The sequence below is a fragment of the Bubalus kerabau genome, chromosome 8, assembly GCF_029407905.1.
Source record: "Bubalus kerabau isolate K-KA32 ecotype Philippines breed swamp buffalo chromosome 8, PCC_UOA_SB_1v2, whole genome shotgun sequence".
Classification (NCBI taxonomy): domain Eukaryota; kingdom Metazoa; phylum Chordata; class Mammalia; order Artiodactyla; family Bovidae; genus Bubalus; species Bubalus kerabau.
The window spans coordinates 114,693,933-114,717,103 of NC_073631.1; the positions used below are offsets into that span (position 1 = coordinate 114,693,933).

General features: G+C 43.1%; 1 protein-coding gene across 2 annotated transcripts in view; it reads left to right on the forward strand.

The window, feature by feature from the left end:
• The window catches only part of LOC129659633 (contactin-associated protein-like 2), a 648,365-nt gene that overhangs the window by 246,092 nt on the left and 379,102 nt on the right, over positions 1 to 23,171 (forward strand). For both annotated transcript variants that reach the window (XM_055591213.1, XM_055591212.1), the window contains exon 3: positions 16,473 to 16,629. In XM_055591213.1, the coding sequence (XP_055447188.1) occupies positions 16,473 to 16,629 (157 nt within the window). The remainder of the gene's footprint in view (positions 1 to 16,472; positions 16,630 to 23,171) is intronic.

Here is a 23,171-nt window from a genome sequence, read left to right on the forward strand (position 1 = left end):
CTTGGAGACAGGTTGAGATGGAGGCATCTGTAGCATGACCACCTGCAGAAGTTCGTTGTTAGAAATGCGAGCCTGGAGCTCAGGTAGGAGTGGGGAGCTAGACATACACGGTGTGAACATGACCACAGGTGTGTGTTGTAGCCACAGGATTGTCTTCATGCACCATTTAATACATATAAACTGAATGACAATTATGAACTCCAGGAGCTGCAGAGAACATGAAGATAAAATGACTTGGCTCCCAACTTCCAAATAGTCATCATATGAGGGAGGCAGACATTTAACAGGTGATAACCGTGCTGCATGATAAAGGCTCTAACAGAACAAACTTTGTAAACGTCATATGAAAATATACCTCTCTCTGCTAGAGAGACTCAGAGAAAGCTCGAATGGGAAAACAACATGTGTGTTTAGAGGAGAACACAAATCAACAAAGCTGGTAAAAAAAAAAAAAAAAAAAAAGAGAGGGAGGAGAATATTTCTGGTGGTGGGAACAAGTGTGAGTGGTATTACTACGTGTGAAATGTTTAGAAAATACAGAAGCTGCAACATAAACCAATTAGGTCACTTCTTAATACATAGAAAAATCAGAGTGTCCTGGTGGTATTAAAGCCAGAAGCAAAGACCATCAAAGTCTGTGGCCCCAGATTACAAAACAAGAAAGAGTCCAAGGGAGAAAAGAATGGGATGTGAAGATAACAATGGAAGGAGAACTGGAATACAGACCTCCTGACACCCATTCCAGTGTCTGCCAGGCAGTGATCTCCATCTCATAGACTAGCTTCCACTGGTTGGAATAAGCAAGGTCTGGGATGGGACAGTTTTCTGAGCTCCACTCCCAAGCAGATGGTGCCTGGATCAGTGGTTTCTAGACTAGGTAGTGCTCTATGTCCACAGTTATAATCTGGTCACCTCATGAGTCTCTAGGGTCTCCTTTATGTACCTGTAAGATTTATGTTATGTTGAAGGTGTAAATGCTACACCCCCAGGACTGGAGTACTGCCCAGCGATGTCTGTCTGTCTGGAGAGCCTCAGGTTATGAGCTAAGCTTGCACAGCACATTTCTTCCCCCTACTTCACATGGTTATGCTGTGTGTCTCGAGAATCTCCTGGAAATCTGTCAGTGTATCCGCCTTAATTATACATTACTCTAACCCTAAAGGGGCTTCCTAGGTGGCACTAGTGGTAAAGAACCTGCCTGCCAATGCAGGAGATAAAAGAGATGCAGGTTCAATCCCTGGGTCAGGAACATCCCCTGAAGGGGGGCATGGCAACCCATTCCAGTATTCTTGCCTGAAGAATCCTATGGACAGAGGAGCTTGGCAGGCTACAGTCCATAGGATCACAAGAGTCAGACACAAGTGAAGCGACTTAGCATGCACAATCCCAAAAGACACAAAGAACTGAGGATAGAACCCAAGAAATCCAACCCCACAACTGACTGCAAAGTTTAATAGAAAACATGAAAAAAAAAAGATTCTGTTTCAACACATATATGCAGTGATGTGCTGTTTGCTTGTTTGTTTAAACTCAGGTTTGCCTACCTTTACAAACATAATAGGCAACTTACAACTTAGATTTATTTCTTACTTTGGTAAACTTTTCCTCCCATTATGATTCTAAACACTGATAATGGCTGTACAACATGACGTATGTTGCAGGTATAGAAAACTGTGCTGAGTTGACACTGACTGCTGTTTATACCAGGGTCTCCCAGAATATAGGAAGCCCGGTGCTAGCTGGAATATGGACTGTCCTTTTCCGAAGACCAATTAGTCTCACCCTGCCACGGGAACAGACTGCAGGCTGGGCCGGACCTCCGCTCATCCCCCTCAAATCAACCTGCACAATGATAGCCAATGACAAACTGTCAAAACAAGTCCTTGGTTTACCATTTTTCAAAAAAAAGCAGTGTAAGATATGCGTAGATTATTAAGCTTCCTGAAAAGTCAGATTCAGAATTAAGGTTGATTTTAGTGCTGCCTTGGGATATAATACGAAGTCAAGATGCAAGGTTTGCAAATATGATCATTGCTAATGGATGAGACTGACCGAAGGACCAACACAGTTGTAAACACCCGTGCTGACTGCGAATCATGCTTGGTGATGATTACACAGGTGGCATAATTGCTGTGACTTTTCAGAGACAACTTGCAGTATTTCTGAAATCACCTGAGGCCACGGGAACCTGTGATTAGGTAGGATAAAGTTGCCTCAGGTGAAATCAACTATCAGCCAACAGAGCAAAGCATAGTGAAGGTAAAGGCAAAGCAAAATTTTTAATTCCCAAACACCAGGATCCAGAATGTGCATATGACCTTTTAATTACTTGCTTGGACTGAACAAAAAAAATAGAAGTAAGAACGTGCATTTATGTGTTTGAAAAAATATTTATTGAACACACACTCTGTCAAGTATTTATCTGAGATCAGAAACAAAAGCTGGGCTCTAATGGATCCTAAACCCTCGTGGGAGGAGGGGAAGACAGAAAGTAATCAAGAAACAAAGCAGTATGTCATGTATCCGGCAATAATAATTGCTGGGGAGTAAACAGGATGGGTAGGGGATAGGAAGGGGAGGAGTGATGCTATTCTAGGCAGGTTATTAAGAGCGAGCAGCACTAATAAGGTGTCACTGAGCAGCATCTGAATGGAAAGGACGAGATCTGGTGAATATTAGGGAGAGAGGATTCCAGGGAGAGATGTCAGCTGCAAAAGACCTGAGGTAGGAGTGAGCTTGGATGTTTGAGGAACAGCAGCAGGTGGCATGGCTGGAACAGCCAGAGGATGGAAAGAGGGAGCAGATGCAATTAGAGTGGGGAATATAGAGGGTGGAGCTGGGGGTGGGGGCTGTTCAGTCGCCAAGTTGTGTCTGAACTCTTTGCAACCCCATGGACCGCAGCACGCCAGGCCTCCCTGTCCTTCACCATCTCCTAGAGCTTTCTCAAATTCATGTCCTTTGAGTCAGTGATGCCATCCAACCATCTCATCCTCTGTCGCCCCCTTCTCCTCCTGCCCTCAACCTTTCCGAGCATCAGGGTCTTTTCCAATGAGTCGGCTCTTCACATCAGGTGGCCAAAGTATTGGAACTTTAGCGTCAGTCCTTCCAATGAATATTCAGTGTTGATTTCCTCTAGTATTGACTGGTTTATTCTCCTTGCAGTCCAAGGGACTCTCAAGAGTCTTCTCCAGCACCACAATTCGAAAGCATCAGTTCATCAGCACTCAGCCTTCTTTATAGCCTAGTTCTCACATCCATACATGACTATAGGAAAAAACACAGTTTTTGACTATATGGACCTTTGTTGGCCAAGGGATGTCTCTGCTTTTTAATCTACTGCCTAGGTTTGTCATAGCTTTCCTTCCATGGAATAGGCAGAACCCTTTTTATAAAGGGTTTGGAGACTGGGTTTGACATTGAGGCAGCAAAGAGCTACTGAAGAAAGCAGTTTTGTGAAAACTCCCCCTGGGAGAGTGAGAGGATGTGCTCAGAGTGAACACAGCTGGAATAAGGAGATGCAGAGGAGACTAAGGCGATGCTCCAGATTAGGGGGAAATCATAGAAGAGGGGAGGAAGGAAGCAGGGAGGGACTTGAGAGAGATGGAGGAGGAAGAATGATGGAGTGGATGAGAGACAAGGAGAAAGTACAGGGACTCTGATCTCCATCCTAAGAGATGAAATAACCCTCTGCCTTCTAGGGAGATGGGAGTGGGACGTGGAGAATGTCCTGAGGGAAGATTGTGTCTTCCACTTGGGCACAGGGTATTGACTTGCATTGAAGAGTCAGCAATAGACTGTGGCTACTTTGAAGATTTGTCTAATATCAACAGACAAAAATAATTATCAGTGTAAATGCAGCAAACACCCCTGGTGTCAAGCTAAGAGCAGGAGGTGGAGCAGAGGTGGGAAAGACAGGGCCATTGCTCTCAGGGCCTTACATTCAGCAAACAGCGAACAAGCAGGCAAATGACGTAATTGCAATAGTGATGAAGAGTGTAATTCAATAAAAGCTGGCTGCTCAGAAAGAGCTTAATAGAGGCCCCAGCTTTTAATGGATGGTCCAAGACATCATCTCTGAGGTCATGACTTTTAAGCTGAAGACTGAAGAAAGCCAAGCACAGCCAGGGAAGGAGTGACTGGCTCCAGGTGGGCATAACAACAGGACAAAAGCCCGGTGACAAGCCAGAGGTTAGCAATAGAGAAATAGAGAAAGGTATTATTCTTAATATAAGGTGGGACAATGAGTCCAGGCAGGTTATAAGGAAAATTGACAATGAAAACGAGAGAGGCAGGTGGCTTTGCTAAGTTTTGGAGTTTATTCCCGAATAGGCATCTTAATAAAATTACTCATCCAGAGCTCCAAGGCAACAGTAACCAAAGAATGCATCTGAACGTTGTGTGATTTGTTACATTCATTATAATCAAGCTGAAATCAGTTGCCTTGCTGGGGGAAAAAAAAAGTGACTAATTGACATGATGTGAAGGTCTTTGAAGAATTTCATTTAATATCACCAGGTTAATCAGCAGACTAATAAAACAAGTTTTAGTTAAATAGTTACAAGGAAACAATTCTTCTGTGCTCTGGTGTCAATTCTTTTGTTGTTGAGGGGAAAAAAAAGGAGGGCAAATTTTAGAGGTTTTGCTGTTTGAATAAGCATCACTTTTACCCACTTGAAAAATATGACACATTATTGTTACTGAATTTTTATCATTTCACTGTTTTTCTGTGAGATCAGAGGACTTTGAATTTGTGCCACTTTTATTAACTGCTGTGCTGTCAAGAAAGGCTTTAGCATCTTAGCTCCCCGGGAGAGGGGCCCGGTAATGGATGGATAATGAGTGACTCTGCGGGTTTGGTACCCTGTGAACAAGAAAGGCATTCTGCCTCCGCTGAACAGCAGGTGTGATCTGTGACCTCGGATTGCCCGTTATATAAGCAGTGACTTACTTTGCTGTTAAAGGATGCCCATGTTTTTCAGATAGTAGCACCGTACTGTCTTGAGAGTAGTATGACAGGGTTAGAGGTCAAGGCTAATTATTTTAATGTCATCCGTTTTTATTTTCTCATTTAACTTGTTACATAGTAGAGAAGACAGGATTAGTTCAAGAAGCCTTGGCATTAAGGCTTATCCTTCCCTCTTGTTCTTTTCGAGACTCCCCTGATAATGTCTTCATCAGAGTGACCTGGAGATGAGGAAGCCAGCCTGAGACCTTCTCAGAGGCCTGTTTATGTGGGGTTGATTCAGGCTAACACCCGCTGGGAAGAAACACTGAGTCATCATAGCGATTGTAGCTCTTGATCAATACCAGCCCAATCATCACAGCTTTCATTTTCTCCTCTTTGTAAATTTCTTTGATTTTTTGACCACAAATATGTTCAAGACCCCTGCTGTCGTGTAGAATCTGCACTTGCTTCTGGCTGGTCCAAATGCTTCTGGTTGGACCAGTCCCCATGGAAGCCCATTCATGAGGCTTGCCTATTTTGTTCATTCATGTCTGCTTCCTTAGGTCATCATTACCTTGACCTCTTGAAGTTTGATTATTTGAAACATGACACTGCCCTTCAGGTTCATCAGTGACCTACTAAGCCTTGATGTTGATCAAGCTTTACCCTTCCCCTTGCTGGGACAGCCAGTCCTCAGCTACCTGCTGAGGTTTGCTAGGCGCTGGAGGTACAGAAGCAATGTCCAGATGCAGCATCCTGTCTACAGGGGAGCTGAGTGCAGAAAACAGCCAAACACAGCAGGATTGAGTGTAGTAATGCAGGTCCGTAGAGAGTGGCTTAACACAAGATTGTTGTTGTTTAGTTGCCAAGTCATATCTGATCCTTTGTGACCCCGTGGACTACAGCACACCAGGCTTCCCTGTCCCTTCACTATCTCCTGGAGTTGGCTCAGACTCATATCCATTGAAAACTTTGACTTCTCATTACTAAAAAAACTGAAGTGCAGATATCATGAAAATACTCATAATCATTTCTCCAACCACACATTCTGCTTCTCACACTGACCCCACCAGTCTGATTGCCCCATGGTTCCTGAAATGAACCATGGGCTTCCCTCATGGCTCAGCTGGTAAAGAATCCGCCTGCAATGCAGGAGACCCAGGTTCCATCCCTGGGTCAGGAAGATCCCCTGGAGAAGGGAATGGCTACCCACTCCAGTATTCTGGCTTGGAGAATCCTATGGACTACAGGGTTGCAAAGAGCTGGACACAACCGAGCCACTTTCACTTTTCTGAAATGAGTTGGATGTTTCCTACCATCACGCCTTAGCCCACATTCAGATTCTGAAAGGCTCATATCCTCTTTACAGTTTTCTAGAACCTACCTGTCCTTAAAAGCTCGCCAATGTACCTTAATCCTTGGTAATCACTCACTTCTGCAAAATCCCACAGGACCCATTGTCTGAACCACTCCTATGATGTTTAATGTGCATTTTTTTAATCTTATTCTGTTTGCCTTATCAGAAATCAAGGCTCAAGGCTGTCATAATTATTGTTGCTGTTTTTCATGTCGGATTCTTTGCAACCACATGGACTGTAGCCTGCCAGGCTCCTCTGTCCTCCACTATCTCCCAGAGTTTGCTCAGGTTCATATCCAATGAGTCAGTGATTCCATCCAACCATCTCATCCTCTGCCACCCCTTCTCCTCCTGCCTTCAATCTTTCCTGGCATCAGCGTCTTTTCCAATGAGATGCTTGTTTTATATTTAAAAATAAAATGAAAATTAATATAATCAAGACACAGCCTATCGAGACAGTCCATACAAATAATAGGCCAAGGGAAGGCATGTTTTATCAAATAACTACAATATTTAATGGAGAATTAAAATAAAAGGAGCAGCCAGTACTCATACAAATTATTGTTCCTGGAATTCAGTTAATTCCTTTTTAATTTGTTCTATAAAGAGGAAAAGAAATATTGAAATAATTGGCCACGGTTTTTCCAGTAAAAAAGACTCAAATAGTGCTTTCCTGTGTCCTGCAAACAGCATGTGGTTCCATTCGATCACATTGGTATTATTAATCACATTTGTTACTGGGGCGATGGTTCAAAGGGATTAACCAGAGTTGCTGAGGGGACATGAAGGCCTGAGACCATTATAGAAACAGAGGCCAAGTTAACTTAGAGTGAGTTGGTCTATTCTATTCCCTTTAATAGTGCTCAGAATTACAAACTCCCATCTAATCTGCCACTTCAGTTCCATTCAAATTAACAAAATCTAATTCATTTGAATAGGATTCAAAGTGATTTGATTCAACTCAATCAAATTCTGCTCAGTGGAATCAGTCCTTGATTGAAATCTATTAAGTTCCATTCAATAAAATAAATTTAAATATTATGCAGTGAAATTAATTTTTAATTGATTAGCATTTCAGTTCAGGTCCATCTTGATCTGAACTTCAATTCTCCATTTCTAAATTTGGTCCCTATTCAAATTAATAAAATACAGTAAAATCTGATGTAATTCTGAAAGATGCAACGTGAAGCTAATCAGCTTCATTCATTTCTATTCAGCCCTAATCAAATGAGTTTAGTGACATTCAATCACAGAGAGATAAAATGTTCACCTTTAATGCCAAATTGAATGTTTATATTATAACTTCAAAATTATAAGTTTCCCGACTTCACATCACTGTCTGCAGTATGGACTCCACAGGACATTTCTGGATTCATTCTTTGTTTTGTCTTTTTCTTAACACAGAACAACTTAGAACTATGCTATGCTAAGTCGCTTCAGTTGTGTCTGACTCTGTGTGACCCCATAGACAGCAGCCCCCCAGGCTCCCCCGTCCCTGGGATTCTCCAGGCAGGAACACTGGAGTGGGTTGCCATTTCCTTCTCCAATGCATGAAAGTGAAAAGTGAAAGTGAAGTCACTCAGTCGTGTCCGACTCTTCGTGACCCCATGGACTGCAGCCTACCAGGCTCCTCCGTCCATGGGATTTTCCAGGCAAGAGTACTGGAGTGGGATGCCATTGCCTTCTCATAACTTAGAACTAGATGGTTGGAAATCAAAAAAGAATATTGTTATCTGGTTTAGCAAAGTGATTTCAGGAAAGTTATAGGTGGCTAATTGATAGGCTCTTGTGCCTATGAAAATGCCAAGATGCATGATTTTTAATTTTATTTTTAAAGCTGTTACTCTAAATAGTAAAATAAAGGCATTCAGACTCAGGATTGTGGTCATGAAATTGCAAAAAAAAAGTAAAAGGGGGGATTATAGTGACTGAATTATTCAGAGAAAAAATAATTGTAAATTTTAAATGGAGGTGTTGCTGTGATCAGTACTATTATGACTTCATCAGATCGAACCTAGAATACAGGTCCTGGACTGGTGCACCAAGGGGACAATTATTCTGTGAACCGAAGCCACCTTGTCATTTCCTCAGGTCAGTGTGTGGATGGATCACCAGGACATTAGTGACAGGGTCTCAAGATTTTCCTCTGAGATTCTCATTCTGTAGGCCAGGAAATCTGTATGGTTCACAAGAGCCTGAGATGAATCTTATTTTAGCTCAGTTGAAAACCCTTCCCTATACCAATTTCTCACTAGAGGGAAAAATCTCAGAAGCAGTCACACCATGACATCCCCTCCAAGGCCCCTCTTTCTCTGAGGATCCTGAGACGGGCTGCCTTGATCCAGTGCCTGGAAGTGATTGCATTAAGGACCAATTTCACATGGTGAAGAAGAAAGGCTTCCTCCATTTAAGCCCCAGAGCTCAGAACTGGTGGCCTGTTCCTCCTTCCAGTGCTGGGGTCCAGGACAGCTGTCAGCATCATCTTTACGGCTCTGCAACCCTTGGACTGTGCACACCTCTTACTGAAGGAAAAAGGGATTCTGGCCTGCTCGATTTTTCACGTTAATAACTATCAGATTATTTGGAGAGCTCTGTAGTAGCAGCTATAGCACCTCTAAATTTCCTCTCTGCTCCAAGCCTAATCTGGAGCTTAGGGTAAGGGCTCTTTTATCTTCCTTCTTCTCTAGGTCATTTGCATTGGGAGGAAGGTTCTCACAAGTACCAAAATGTTTTGCACCTACAGTCTATAATTATACCCGTTAAGGTTGTCTTTACTTGAGAAGGCTTTCTTATCTCTCCTTGCTATTCTTTGGAACTCTGCATTCAGATGGCTACCTCTTTCCCTTTCTCCTTTGCCTTTTGCTTCTTCTCTTCTCTCAGCTATTTGTAAGGCTTTCTCAGACAACCATTTTGCCTTTTTGCATTTCTTTTTCTTGGGGATGGTCTTTATCCCTGCCTCCTATACAATGTTATGAATCTCCATCCATAGTTTTTCAGGCACTCCATCAGATCTAATCCCTTGACTCTATTTATCACTTCCACTGTATAAGGGATTTGATTTAGATCATCCCTAAATGGCCTTCAGCATGGTTTTCCCTATGTTCTTCAATTTAAGTCTGAATTTGGCAATAAGGAGTTCATGATCTGAGCCAGAGTCAGCTCCCAGTCTCATTTTTTGCTGACTGTATAGAGCTTTTCTATCTTTGGCTGCAAAGAATATAATCAATCTGATTTCCATATTGACCATCGGGTAATGTCCATGTGGAGTCTTCTCTCGTGTTGTTGGAAGAGGGTGTTTGCTATGGCCAGTGCATTCTCTTGGCAAAACTCTGTTAGCCTTTGCCCTGCTTCATTTTGTCCTCCAATGCCAAACCTGCCTGTCATTCCAGGTATCTCTTGACTTCCTACTTTTGCATTCCAATACCCTATGATGAAAGGGACTTTTTATTCTTTTGGTATTAATTGTAGAAGGTCTTGTAGGTCATCATAGAACCATTCCACTTCAGCTTCTTCGGCACCAATGGTTGGGACATAGTCTTGGATTACTATGGTTACTTAATAAGCATATTGTCACCATGGATTATTGTAGTCTGATTCGAGTGTTCAGTTGAAATTTGTTTATCAAGTATAGGAAAAAATGATTGGGTTGTGCTGCAGTAAGAATGGAAGTGTATTGGGAGATTTTTCAGAGTATGAGTCTTTCTTTAGAATGAGATCTTACACCATCAGGGTCTTCAAACAGCCAAAATAATCCAGATAGCTTGAGCCCAGGGCGCACAGGAAAGGAGCAGGGGACGCTAAGCAGAGCTCTGTTTCCTCTGCTAAAAGCCCCCTGCGATTCTTTAATGTAATCTGTAGATAAGCAGATAGTAGGAGATATAATAAAGCTAGGTTTCATCAAGCTCCAAATAGGCTTTTAAGTTTTCATTTTGGAGACAATAAACCTTTCTGGTATTTTTAATATTCTGTAGGAATGGATGGAATGGAACTAATGAAATGCCCAGTGCCAGTACTGGGTCTTACCGTAGCTCTGCCAGGATACTGTTTCTGTAAGTAGATTATTAGGTTATTCTGCGTAACTCCAAGGTTCTGAAGAATGCACTGAAAGTCACAGGTATGCGCCACATTTGTATCAAGCAGTCCCCATGCATTTGCCCTTGTGTTTCTGAAACAACTTGCTATTGGAGAAAATAACAGAGATCTATTGGCTTTAAATTTGAGGAAAACAAGTTGCCTCTTGTCTTTCTTTCTTCTTCAGTCATCCAACCCATAATGAATCCTCAACATAATAAAATTGGTCTTCAGTGAGTACAAAGTGCCGTGATCACATTTAATTCAATCCATATCTGGCTGTCTTAATATAATATCCCTCACTTTCATAATTTAGCTTCTAGTTAACCTCAAATATGGTTTATCAGTACATAATCTTGTTGCAAGGATTACTCCTACTCAATGCAGTTAGCAAAAATCTTCATATACCGAGCTCAGAGAAATTCTTGAACTCTTAGCACTGGGTAATTAAATTGTTTCTTTTCTCACCACTTCTTATTCTTTTCTTTTAAAAAGTCTTTCCATTTTTATCACCTTTAACTTCTTTTCCCCAAAGCCAATTAAACAGGTAAATAATGATCTGTTAAGCAAAAAGTAGCACTTCGTTAGCCTAGCACTGAAATAAGGCAGTTCTTTGCTCAACACAAGTTGAACCATTCTCTTCTCACTGAATATAAAATATATGCCAAGTTAATAAATTATAATGATTTGATTTAACCAAATTAGCCAGTGCTAATAACAAAGGGTACAACTTGATTTTTCTCTGGAATGTGTTGTTCTTATTGGCATTCGTCTGTTCCTGGGAGATGTGAAAACAGCTAAGTAAAACATTTTGTACTGCACTTAACTTACTTTCCTAGGAAGGAGAACAAAATAACATTGATTTTGCACCACCCTAACTGGGAACATTTTAATGTAAGACAAAAGTGACTTGAGTAAAAGGTAGGGGATGTGGGGAAAGAGCTGGGAAATTGAACTCCTCTCCCCTGGTCACTAGAGTGTCTCCTTGCACAGAACACGAGAAACATGATCACTGCTGATCATCTTCTTGGATTGCATCCTGATGTCTATCAAGAGTCCCTCCCTGCAGGACCTGAGGCCTGCCATGTGAAGTTGCTTCAGAGCCTGGGTCCCATGCAGAGCGTGGGGTTCCTGCTAGAACACCCGAGGCCCAGACACCTTGACAGTGTGACTCCCTCTCCTGGGCTTCCTGATACTCCCTGTCGGTTTGGTGGGAACCAGCTAGATCTTTCTCCGCTTCCCCTAGAGAGCATTTCTCAGAGTTCCATGCTAAAGGAGCATCTGATAATGGTTGCTCCCTCAACTGACGTTGTCCTGATTTCATAAAGAATCCTGAGCCACACAGCTTCTCTGGTTCATGCAATTTATCATCACTCTCTGTGACAAGAATATGACCGTGGTACGTTGCTTCTACTGGTGCCTGGAAGGAACGATCAGAAATTGAACTGACGTTCTGAGATAGACACTCTCTCATTGCCTATTTCATGTATAGGCAGGACAAGGGTGTTTCCTGCCAGCTAGCACATTGACTTCAGTTCTTCAGGTGTTCCGATTGTTTCTTCCCCTCCACCATGTGGGTTAGTATCCCCTAATTTCCCAAAGCAATGAGAGTAAATGAAATTTCTTCTAAGAGAAAGAATTTAGCATTAGGTAAGCTTGAAAAGGTGCAGTGTGATGATGAGAGGGGATAATCAGTCTAGGTCATGTTCTGCACTTGCAGTGACAGGTTATGGCCTGCAAGGCCCCAGGGGCCTTCGCAATGTCAGCGTGGCACCATCCACCTTTGTCCTCTTCCTATAGCACGGCCAGGGATGGAATCAGCAGAGACCTAACGCAGCTTACTAACCCAGTGACCCGGCTCAGGTTTTATTGTTTCCATAAATGCAATTTTTAAGCATTATTCTTTTAACTCTTGACTGCATCAAAAGAAAACAAGAGTAGTTTATTATCGGCCAAGCTTCCAATATTAAAAAGCATCAGAAATTGGATATGTTCCTTTGCTCTGATGGAAAGAGAAGGGAGAAGCAAGACAGTCAGTTCAGTTCAGTTCAGTCACTCAGTCATGTCTGACTCTGAGACCCCCATGAACCACAGCACGCCAGGCCTCCCTGTCCATCACCAACTCCCATAGTTCACCCAAACCCATGTCCATCAAGTTGGTGATGCCATCCAACCATCTCATCCTCTGTCCTCCCCTTCTCCTCCTACCCTCAATCTTTCCCAGCATCAGGGTCTTTTCAAATGAATCAGCTCTTCACATCAGGTGGCCAAAGTATTGGAGTTTCAGCTTCAACATCAGTCCTTCCAATGAACACCCAGGACTGATCTCCTTTAGGATGGACTGGTTGGATATCCTTGCAATCCAATGGATTCTCAAGAGTCTTCTCCAACACCACAGTTCAAAAGCATCAATTCTTCAGTGCTCAGCTTTCTTTATAGTCCAACTCTTACATCCATACATGACCACTGGAAAAACCATAGCCTTGACTAGATGGACCTTTGTTGGCAAAGTAATGTCCCTGCTTTTTAATATGCTCTCTAGGTTGGTCATAACTTTCCTTCCAAGGAGTAAGCATCTTTTAATTTCATGGCTGCAATCACCATCTGCAGTGATTTTGGAGCCCAGAAAAATAAAGTCAGCTGTTGTTTCCACTGTTCCCCATCTATTTGTCATGAAGTGATGTGACCAGATGCCGTGATCTTAGTTTTCTGAATGTTGAGCTTTAAGCCAACTTTTTCACTCTCCTCTTTCACTTTCATCAAGAGGCTGTTTAGTTCTTCAGTTTCTGCCATCAGGGTGGTGTCATCTGCATATCTGAGGTTATTGTTATTTCTCCCAGCAGTCTTGATTCCAGCTTGTGCTTCTTCCAGCCCAGGGTTTCTCATGATGTACTCTGCATATAAATTAAATAAGGAGGGTGACCATATACAGTCTTGACATACTCCTTTTCCTATTTGGAACCAGTCTGTTGTTCCATGTCCAGTTCTAAACTGTTGCTTCCTGACCTGCATACAGGTTTCTCAAGAGGCAGGTCAGGTGGTCTGGTATTCCATCTCTTTCAGAATTTTCCACATTTTATTGTGATCCACACAGTCAAAGGCTTTGGCATAGTCAATAAAGCAGAAATAGATGTTTTTCTGGAACAAGACAGCTTGGCTGTAAAAAGAAAACTCAGCCCCCTGTACACTGGGACAGGCCCCAGCAGGTTGGGAGGCAGGGTTTCAGAATGGAAGAGCTAGCTTCTTCTCCGTTCAGAGCATGGTGCTGAAATCACCCTCTCCACTATTGGCCGGATCAAGTCTAATGTAGTTCTTAAAAATCAGGGGCCAAAAATGATCTGGCAAAGGGAAAAATAGTTAACTTTTCCAAATTAAGTCAATGCAACTGGAAAATCTAGAAATGTGTATGGAATTAGAGAATACCTGAATAACTCCTTTCCAAGTTCAGAGATTTTACTCCATTCATTACAACCAGCCTGAACTCTCAGTACAGTTTTATAACTTTAAATCACCTACCTCTAAAAAAAAGCAAACATGAAGACCTACTGGCATCTCTAAGAAGATGGAGCAGCAGTTTTTACACAGTTCCAGTATGGCTCTTTCTTCCTTTATTGTGTTACTTGCTTAGGTGCTGTTGACTGTTCAGGGGTCCCAGCCTCTGAGATCCAATGTCTGATTTCCATCATTACGTACTATGGGCTTCCCTAGTAGCTCAGACAGTAAAGCATCCACCTACAATGCAGGAGACCCGGGTTTGATCCCTGGATCTGGAAGATCCCCTGGAGAGGGAAATGGCAACCCACTCTAGTATCCTCGCCTGGACAATCCCATGGACAGAGAAGCCTGGCAGGCTACAGTCCATGGAGTCGCAAAGAGTCAGACTCGACTCAGAGACTAACACACATGTAGTCATGACAGAAATAAAGTGTGCAATAAATGTAATGCACTTTTATCATCCCCAAAGCATCCGCCTCCAACCCCGATCCATGGAAAGGTCGTTTTCCATGAAACCAGTCCCTGGCACCAGAAATTTGGGGCACCTCTGGTTTAGATGACAGCTTACAGAGTGAAAAATGTTTTATTTCTAAGCACAAGCACATGCACAGATGTGTGCTTGAGACACGTGTGCACCTGACACGCTGAGAGGGTGGTGAGTGATTAGAATGGGATTGTAGCCGCACACATGGGGATTTTAACTGTGGAGTGCAGGTTCACTGGCCGCACGGCTTCCACCAGATTCTGTTCAGTTCCCAGCCTCCTGCAAGGGCAGCTTTCTCTGTCCTTCCCTCCTCTGCCTGCTGCTGCCTAGCCACTTCTTCCCATTATTCCCCTGAAACTCCTCTCAACAAACACCGTCTAGCTGTCAAATTAAAAGGGAAAGTTAAAACCTTCATCTTAATGAACTCTGCTATGAAGTCTGACAATGCCGACCACACCGCTCTTATGGAAATTCTTTACTTGTTTCTCCTGCAGCCTCTCAGACTATCTTCTTTCTTGCTCCTCCTTTTTTCTGCTCTCTAAATGCTGCTGGAATCCAAAAGATTCCAGTGACTTCTCTCCTGCTGCAAGTGATTTAGGCTGATGGCTCCTAAAAGGGGATTTTCAGCCCAGAGAATGCTCCTGAGACCCTGTCTCTGAGAGCCAGTTGCCCACTTCATGTACGAGGGTCATCATCCTTTCTTCTTCATTCTCTAGATTTCTCATCTTCTTCCCTGTGATCTACTGGATGGTAAAGCACATCACCATCCTCTTAGTCACCTGAGCCAGAAATCTGGGATTAATCCACACACCATCTCCCCACCCAAATCCCAATATTCGCAAGCCAGTTGTACCTCCTTCATCAATTTGCATGTTCTCTGCCTCTCCATTTTCACTGTGATCTTACTATTTCTCTTTGATATTAACACAGAAGCATCACATCTGGCCTCCATGACTCCATCCCCCGAAATCTGCCTTTCATCTCACTGCAGATCTTTACAAACACAAACATGACCGTGAAAATGCCCTGCTTAAAATACTTCAGTGGTTTCCCATTAGTTTCAGAATGAAGTTCAGCTTTCTTAAAAAGGAGGACATCAACACTGAAAAGCAAGAATAAACCAACGCAAAATAGCTTATTTGGACAATGTTTGTTGTGCTACGGCCTTCACCCACTGTCTGATGTGACCTACACCTGCTTCCCTCTCAGATTTATCTCTTCAGCCCTGTTCTACCATCAGTGAACATGCATGCTCTGTATAGAACTTTACACTCTTTCTCCTTTGCCTAGCGCTCCTTGTCTCACTTACATCCTTATTCACCTGGGTAACCTAACTACCAAGACATAGCTGCAGTACGTTACCTCTTCTAGGAAACTTCCTTTCCTCACCTACTCTCCATAATTAAATTCCACACTCAATCTGTATCTTTTCCTCCATGTTCCTGCTGAGTTTCTTATAATGTTTGACACATAAAGGAAACGCAGTAGGATGTCTGACAAGTGAATGAATGGGTGAGTATTAGGCCAAATAATAAAACAAAATAGGATGGTATACTGAGCATTGTTCAATGTCTTATGAGGAAAAGTGTCAAACTTCCAGTCTGGGAGCTGCTCTGCTGTGTAATTGAAAGAATCACTTAACCTTTCTGTACCTAGGTTGCTTACTTGTAAAATAAGATCATGCTAAGGCATGATGAAAGTCCACATTTAGCTCTGATAGTCCGCCATCTCCATGACTGTGCTTTCATGGAAAAGCACAAGTAGCCATGAACCTAGTTGTACGTTAGAGAGCCGATGCATGGCGCACACACCCTCGTACTTTGTGGGTGTGCCGCATCTGGGCAGCCACTTTACAGAGCAGGCCTCTTAACTCCTGAAGCTTGAATGTAAAATCTTTCAGAGGGAGAGGTACTTACCCTGGTGGGAAAGCTTGAGCTTACCATTCCCTCTGAAGTTTCTTATTGCATTTCTCTATTATTGAAAGGCCCTGATTTCTAAGAGGGCTGAGTGGTGTTCAGGGTATCAGAGAGCCGCGGCTCCTGGCTTGGGGGGATGTGACTGTGCCGTGGTAGTGGCTGGGTGCAGGTCCCATCTCAGTGTGCTTTTCCCCTTTCTTGCAGATGGAAGCCCTTACACCTGGTGGGTTGGCAAAGCCAACGAGAAGCACTACTACTGGGGAGGCTCTGGGCCTGGAATCCAGAAATGTGCCTGCGGCATCGAGCGCAACTGCACGGACCCCAGATACTTCTGCAACTGTGACGCGGATTACAAGCAGTGGTGAGTGCGGGCCCGGGTGCGGGCTCCCTCCCAGCCTGCCTGCGGGCCGGGCTAGTTAGATGCGAGAGAAAGTGTGAAACGCGCTGAGAGAATAAGCGACTGGGTTAGAAAGGTTCGGGACTAACCCAGCTGACAAATGTCAGGAACGTTCTGAAAACTACAAAGGCCGAAAGAGGTCAGTGTTACAAGGGTATGCATTTAGAAAGAGAAGAACACATAATTGATGTATTCATATTTTATTCAGAGAGGAAAATAATGAGGCATGTAGTAGACAGTGATTTGCATTATAAAATGTGCTTTGTGACAATACAGGGGGTGGCCGCGGGCAGGGAGGCGTGTGCAGGCGTGTGAGAGCACAACAGCCTCTACGGTGAGTGCTCCCACCTCCTACGGTGTCTGCTTTGAGGAGCTGGATGAGAAAAAAAAAAGACAGAGGTGGGAAAAGAAAGGGACGATTGTGCTTTGCTCTCGTCTTCAGCGACAGTGCCTGCCCGTCTGCTTTTCTTTCAAGCCTTGAACTGTTTATAACTCTGATACAAATCAGTTCAAAGAAGATCTATTTGGGGTTTCTTTCATCCCTCTACTGGCTTTTGTCCTGCTTCACGGCGAATGGCTGTGTCTGTGTCCGTAATAGATAAAGATAAATCAGCTGTCATTCTGTGGGGGAAAAGGCCCCAGAAGTTTTGAGTGGGATATGTAAGCCTGAGTCCGGTTCTTCCCATAAAGCGCATATCTTGCCACAGCTGCTTGTTTCTGACATGAAAGAGGCGGCTGTGCTCCATCCCCGCCTCTGGGTGGCAGCAGAGAGCACAACCCCGAATTTCTTCATGTGATCACAGTTGCCTACAGTCGCCCGGGTTTTAATCGATGCTAACTACGTAGAGGACAGTTTACAAGATAAGTTCATCCTACCAGTTAACTGAAAACTAGTTCTGCATGTAAAGTTGTATGCTTGTCAGGTTGGATGCCTACCTATTTTCCAAAAGCCATTTTTTTTTTTTTTAAGTAAATGATATTATTACAGAGGCTATACATTTCAGTGACTTGGAATTTCTGTGCATGTGTATAAATAGCTGTCATTACTCTTTAACTGTGGTTTATGGTCAAGAGGAAATAATGATATATTCACTCTTTAATTTTGTTTGAAAGATGTGTCTACAAGCGCATGCACACATATACACACATTGACACACTATAGAAAGACTAGAAGTCAGGAGAATGAAATCAGAAAGACCCGGCCTTTGAAGGTAACTTTTGGTCAGCAGCCTGTCCTCGATGCAGTCAGTCCTTCACTCATGGTGATATCGATGGAGCTCTTGTGTGCGGGGGAGTCTTCTAGGTTCCGGAAATAAAACAGAGACTGGCAGTAACAAGAACCCCTGCTCTGGCCTATGTTCTTGCCACTTCTTACTAGTCGTGTGTCTATAAGTAGGTTCTGAGGGTTCACTCAGATTCATTTGTGTGCTCAGCTTTGACTCACGGAGCCTTCGGGAAGCAGACTTTGGTGCAGCCTCCCAGACCAGAAGGGAGAGCACTGTTCCCAGATGGTTCATTGTTCAAGCAACCTACACTGGGCAATGCTTTTGTCCTGCCATGGAGGGGAGTTGAGATATTCACAAGGAAAAGGGAGATCTAGTGCATGAATCCAAGTGAAATTTGTTTTTGTCAGACGTCATCCCAAGGGTTTGGGATACAGTGACAAATAAAGCATGCTCTTTGTCCTCAAGGACTCAGAAACTAGTTGGGAAAACACACACACACACACAGAGACAACATAATACAACCAGCTCTCTGACTAAGACATTGCAGGGTCCAACAAAACCAGTGCAAGGAAACTGAAGTCCAACTGAGGGAGAGTGGAGAGGAGCTAGGACAGTCCTTATGAGTCAGGGATGCTTGGAAGAGAGGTAAGAGTCTGCAGAGCACACTCTCCCTTGCAAGATTGACTTGGAGGAGAGGCAGGAGTAAGGACAGCCAGTTTGGGGAGCCATCAGGGCCGAAGATCTGGGGTGTAATGTGGAGAAGAAAGAAGGTTCAGTGAGGCTGAGCAGCTGGGCAGCAAACACCAGAGCTGCCATTCTTTTCAGTGGGTGGTAGGAGATGGATTTACTGGCAGTGAGCCCTGTGGAGGTAACCTTGATGGAAAGGGTGGGAGAGGGGGGAAGAGATCCAGAAAAAGGAAGTCACGGGTGTTCCTGAAAGGCATTGAGGGCCAGACAGTGGAAATGGTGGAACCTATGTGAGATATTCGGGAAGTAGCGCCTCCAGTACTTGATAGTTATGGCTATGCGAGAAGAAAGAGAGGGGTCTGGGTAGGCTCCCCACTGGCCTCCTGGAAATGGTTAAATTCCTTACCAGGTATGGTAATAACAGTTCAGCAGGTAGATTATGGGTTCAGCTTTGAAAATATTAAGTTTGAAGCTCCAGCATAACACCGTGTCTAAACCCAGCGAGGTACCATTTGTGGGATCACTGGTAAGACATTCAGGCTTGAGAGCAATGCACTTCCAAGAACATACCTGAATTCAAATCATCCATGAGAAGACACTGTAGACATACCTGTTCAGCCTCACTCAGACATGTGCCTCTGCAAGCTCTTTATTAGATTGTAATTTTTCAGTTACTCAGGGACTTGGATATGGCTGATGTATTGTTTCCTTCGGGCTGAGTAGTACCTAAGATATCCTCACCCTTTTGCTCCTATTAAGATGGTCTAATGTCTCATAGTAGGTACACTGTATCTTGAGCAAACTGAAAAGTAAAAGCAATATGTTTACAATAAATAGCTACTAAAATGATCTTTCCTATTCGGTACAAGAAAGAAAGCTTTTGGTGATGTCTTCTTGGGCTTTGAATTCACCAGCACCTGGAGTGCTTTCAGTAGGTCAGGATGAATAGATTTGTTTCTAGAGATATGTACCAAAGTTCCTGGAAGCAGAAAACTTTACATCCAGGTCCAGATCTGCCACTTTGAGGGGAGGCTTTTAGCCAGTCTTACATTTAGGTTTGTGGTCTGTATAATAAAACTGAATCTTGACTGGTAGACTATTGTGAGAGTTAAATAGAATGTGGAATAGGAAAATATTCTAATATTCTGTGAATTGTACAGTGTGGATACGTAGCTGATTGCAATTCTTAATTATGTAATTCTCATTGCAATTCTTACCAGTTCCAGATGAATCTTAGGATATGAAACGGCACCAGGGAAAGAGGTACCTGTGCTTTCTCGGCCTGCCATGCTGCAGGGCGCGAGACGAATTCCACAGTACCACGAGTCAGTGACACAGAACAGGCTTTGCCAGAGGAACTTACAAACCAGAGAGAATGAAGACAAGAGAAAGCCTAGGTCTGTCAACCCCATCAGCTCTCAGAGAGATGCTGGACAAGGCTCTTGTGCTGAGCACGGGGTTTCACAGAACTCCTGGCTTCTCCCACCTCACGGGGCAAGAATGGGAGCAGCTTGTCAGTGGAGCCATCAGATTCTTAGGGCACCAGCAAGGCTGAGCACACAGCCAGGGGTTACTGCATTGTCTGGGGGTCATGCTGGGAGAGGGAGGAAGCCAGAACCCAGGTAGGAAGTAGACTCCTGCAGCCTCCCCCTGCCACGATGGGGAGAACCAGGGAGCGTTTCCAGCTGGCTCACTGTCCAGGTACACAGAGTGTGAGCTCCATGGTCACTGGTGTCCAGCTCTTTTCATCCTACCACAGAGGACAGCCGAAAACTCAGGAAAAGCAGTCTGGTGCACACACCCATGCGAAATTCACACATGTGAAACAACATCTGTAGTGATGTAAAAATAGAAGCTCCGATACTTTGGCCACCTGATGCGAAGAGCCGACTCATTGGAAAAGACCCTGATGCTGGGAAAGATTGAAGGCAGGAGAAGAGGATGACAGAGAATGAAATGGTTGGATGGCATCACGGACTCAATAGAATGAGTTTGAGCAAGCTCTGGGAGATAGTGAAGGACAGGGAAGCCCGGCATGCTGCAGTCCATAGGGTCACAAAGAGTCAGACATGACTTGGCCACTGAACAACAACAAAAAATAATAAAAGCAGAGGTTCTACTGAATCTCATGTTTTCAGGGTCCATATCCAGCTAAGAAAGTTGCTTCTACCAGTAATCTTACCTCAGTCAGACAAGTCGTTTGATTAAACTGGACTGAGACTAAAGTGGGTACAAAGTTCTCCTTTGCCCTTTCCTCCGTGTGAGATCTAAGTCAGTGTGTTTCACTTCTCTAGGTTTTCGTATCCGCAAAATGTAGATAGTACTTCCCAATTCGTGTCAAGTCCTGGCAAAGTGCTGTCATGAATGAACATTTAAAACTGCAGTAGGGTATGCTATTTTTATTACCTAAATGATGAGTGGAACTCTAGCTGAAATCATTAAAATCTTTCTTTTTTAAAATTGTATCGAAATATAGTTGATTTATAATGTCATGTTCATTTCTTCTGGACGGCAAAGTGATTCAGTTACACAAAGTGACTCAGTTATACATATCTACATATACATGTGTGTGTGTGTATATATACACACACACACATACCTTTATCTCTCCTTCCCTTAGCAGCCATAAGTCTGTTCTCCAGGTCTGTAGTCTGTTTTGATTTCATAGATAGGTTGATTTGTCTCACATTTAGGTTCCACATATAAATGTTATATGGTATTTGTCTTTCTCTTTCTGACTTACTTCACTTAGTATGATCATCTCCAGGCCTTTCCATACTGCTGCAAATGGCATTATTTCATTCTTTTTTATGGCTAAGTAATATTCCATTCCATGTTTGTACTATATCTTCTTTATCCATTCATCTGTCTATGGGCATTTAGATTGCCGCCACGTCTTGGCTATTGTAAACAGTGCTGCAATGGACATTGGGCTGCATGTATCTTTTTTTAATTTGAGTTTGATATGGGTATATGTCCAGGAGTAGGACTGATGGAATCAGGAAAAATTTCTTAAAGCACAGATGCATGAATTGGGGCTCAGGAAAATTTTACTTCCAATTACATTGGAAATAAGAAATGGAGAGAAGACTAAGACTCAGATTTCCAAACTTCCACTCCAATGTTTCTCTACAATATCATGATCTAGGAAGACTACTCATGTTGTTTTTATCTTTTTTAATGATATATGAATTTAATGTTTTCACTAGTTATATGTAAGTTTTAAATTTAAAGCTTAAACAATAGACCACATATTATTAGAGTCTTTTTTAAAGAACTCTGAAGCTTAGATTAAGCATTTATTCTTATTTACTAGAGTAAAACACACAGAAATGGAGCTGAGATAAATTAGATTGTAGCTCCGAGCATACTTCTGTCTCACAGCAAAGCAGCAATGGGCTGCAAGAACTATAACCAGCTCAATAATTGCCTGATTATCTATGCCTTGAGAAGTTTTGCACAGTTATTTCTGAGATTGGATGTAATTTAACATTTATGATTTACTATTCACAGCAATAGTAAATACCCCCACCTACAGTGCCAGAATCCTAATTAAGCGAGCCTGGTCTCAGCTAAGTGCCCACCGCTGGGTAATTCCTGGCCTCGGACAGCCTGACTCAATGAGCTAAATCATCATATCGGACGCTAGTGATTCCAAAATGGAGCTGCAGGGAAGGCAGCCTGTTCGCTGCTCCGATACCCATCTCGCACTGTACTTGTAGAATTTCTGGATAAGGGTTTCCTGGCCAACATGAGCACAGACATGGGAGCACAGTCTTTGTGGTACGATTAGTAATCAGTTCTCACCTCAACAGGCTTCCCTGGTGGCTCAGGCGGTAAAGAATCGGCCTGTGATGCAGGGAGACATGGATGCTATCATCATGGGTCAGGATGATTGCCCTGGAGAAGGAAATAGCTACCCACTCCAGTAGTCCTGCCTGGAGAATTCCATGGTAGAAAGGCCGGTCACATACTAACTGGCCATGCCCTATTCCATGGGCCCTGAAAGGAACTGACGTGTCTGTAGAGCTTTTCCCTAGGCCAGAAATAACCCATGACAATGTTTATAGGTGGCAGAATCTCTTCATTTTTTCAAAGCCAGAACCTTCACGTATGATCGGCTCAGCTTATTATCCAATCACTAACAGCAAAATATTTGGAATGCTTTGAAAAGAAATCATTCTACATTTTTTCATCGTTGATCATTTCATCTAATTTTCTCAGTAACATTTTTCTGTGAAACATGTTCAGTTTTATTCAAAGTGAAATATTTGTATGTGCATTCTCATCCCTCATGTTGTTCAACAATAACAATAATGAACATTTATTGAGTGCTAATTATGCACCAGACACTGTTCCAAAGTGTTTAATGTATCATGCCATTTAAACATCACATTGACCCAATGAGGAAGGTGCTGTTTTTCCTCATGTTGCAAATGAGGCAATTAAACCCCAGAGAGCTTAAATTACTTCCACAAGGTCACACAGTTAACAAGAGGGATAGCAGAGATTCAGACCCAGGGCAGGCAAACTCCAGACTCATGCTTAGATGTTAACCAGCAAGATATAAAGTCTGTAGAAATTTTAACATTT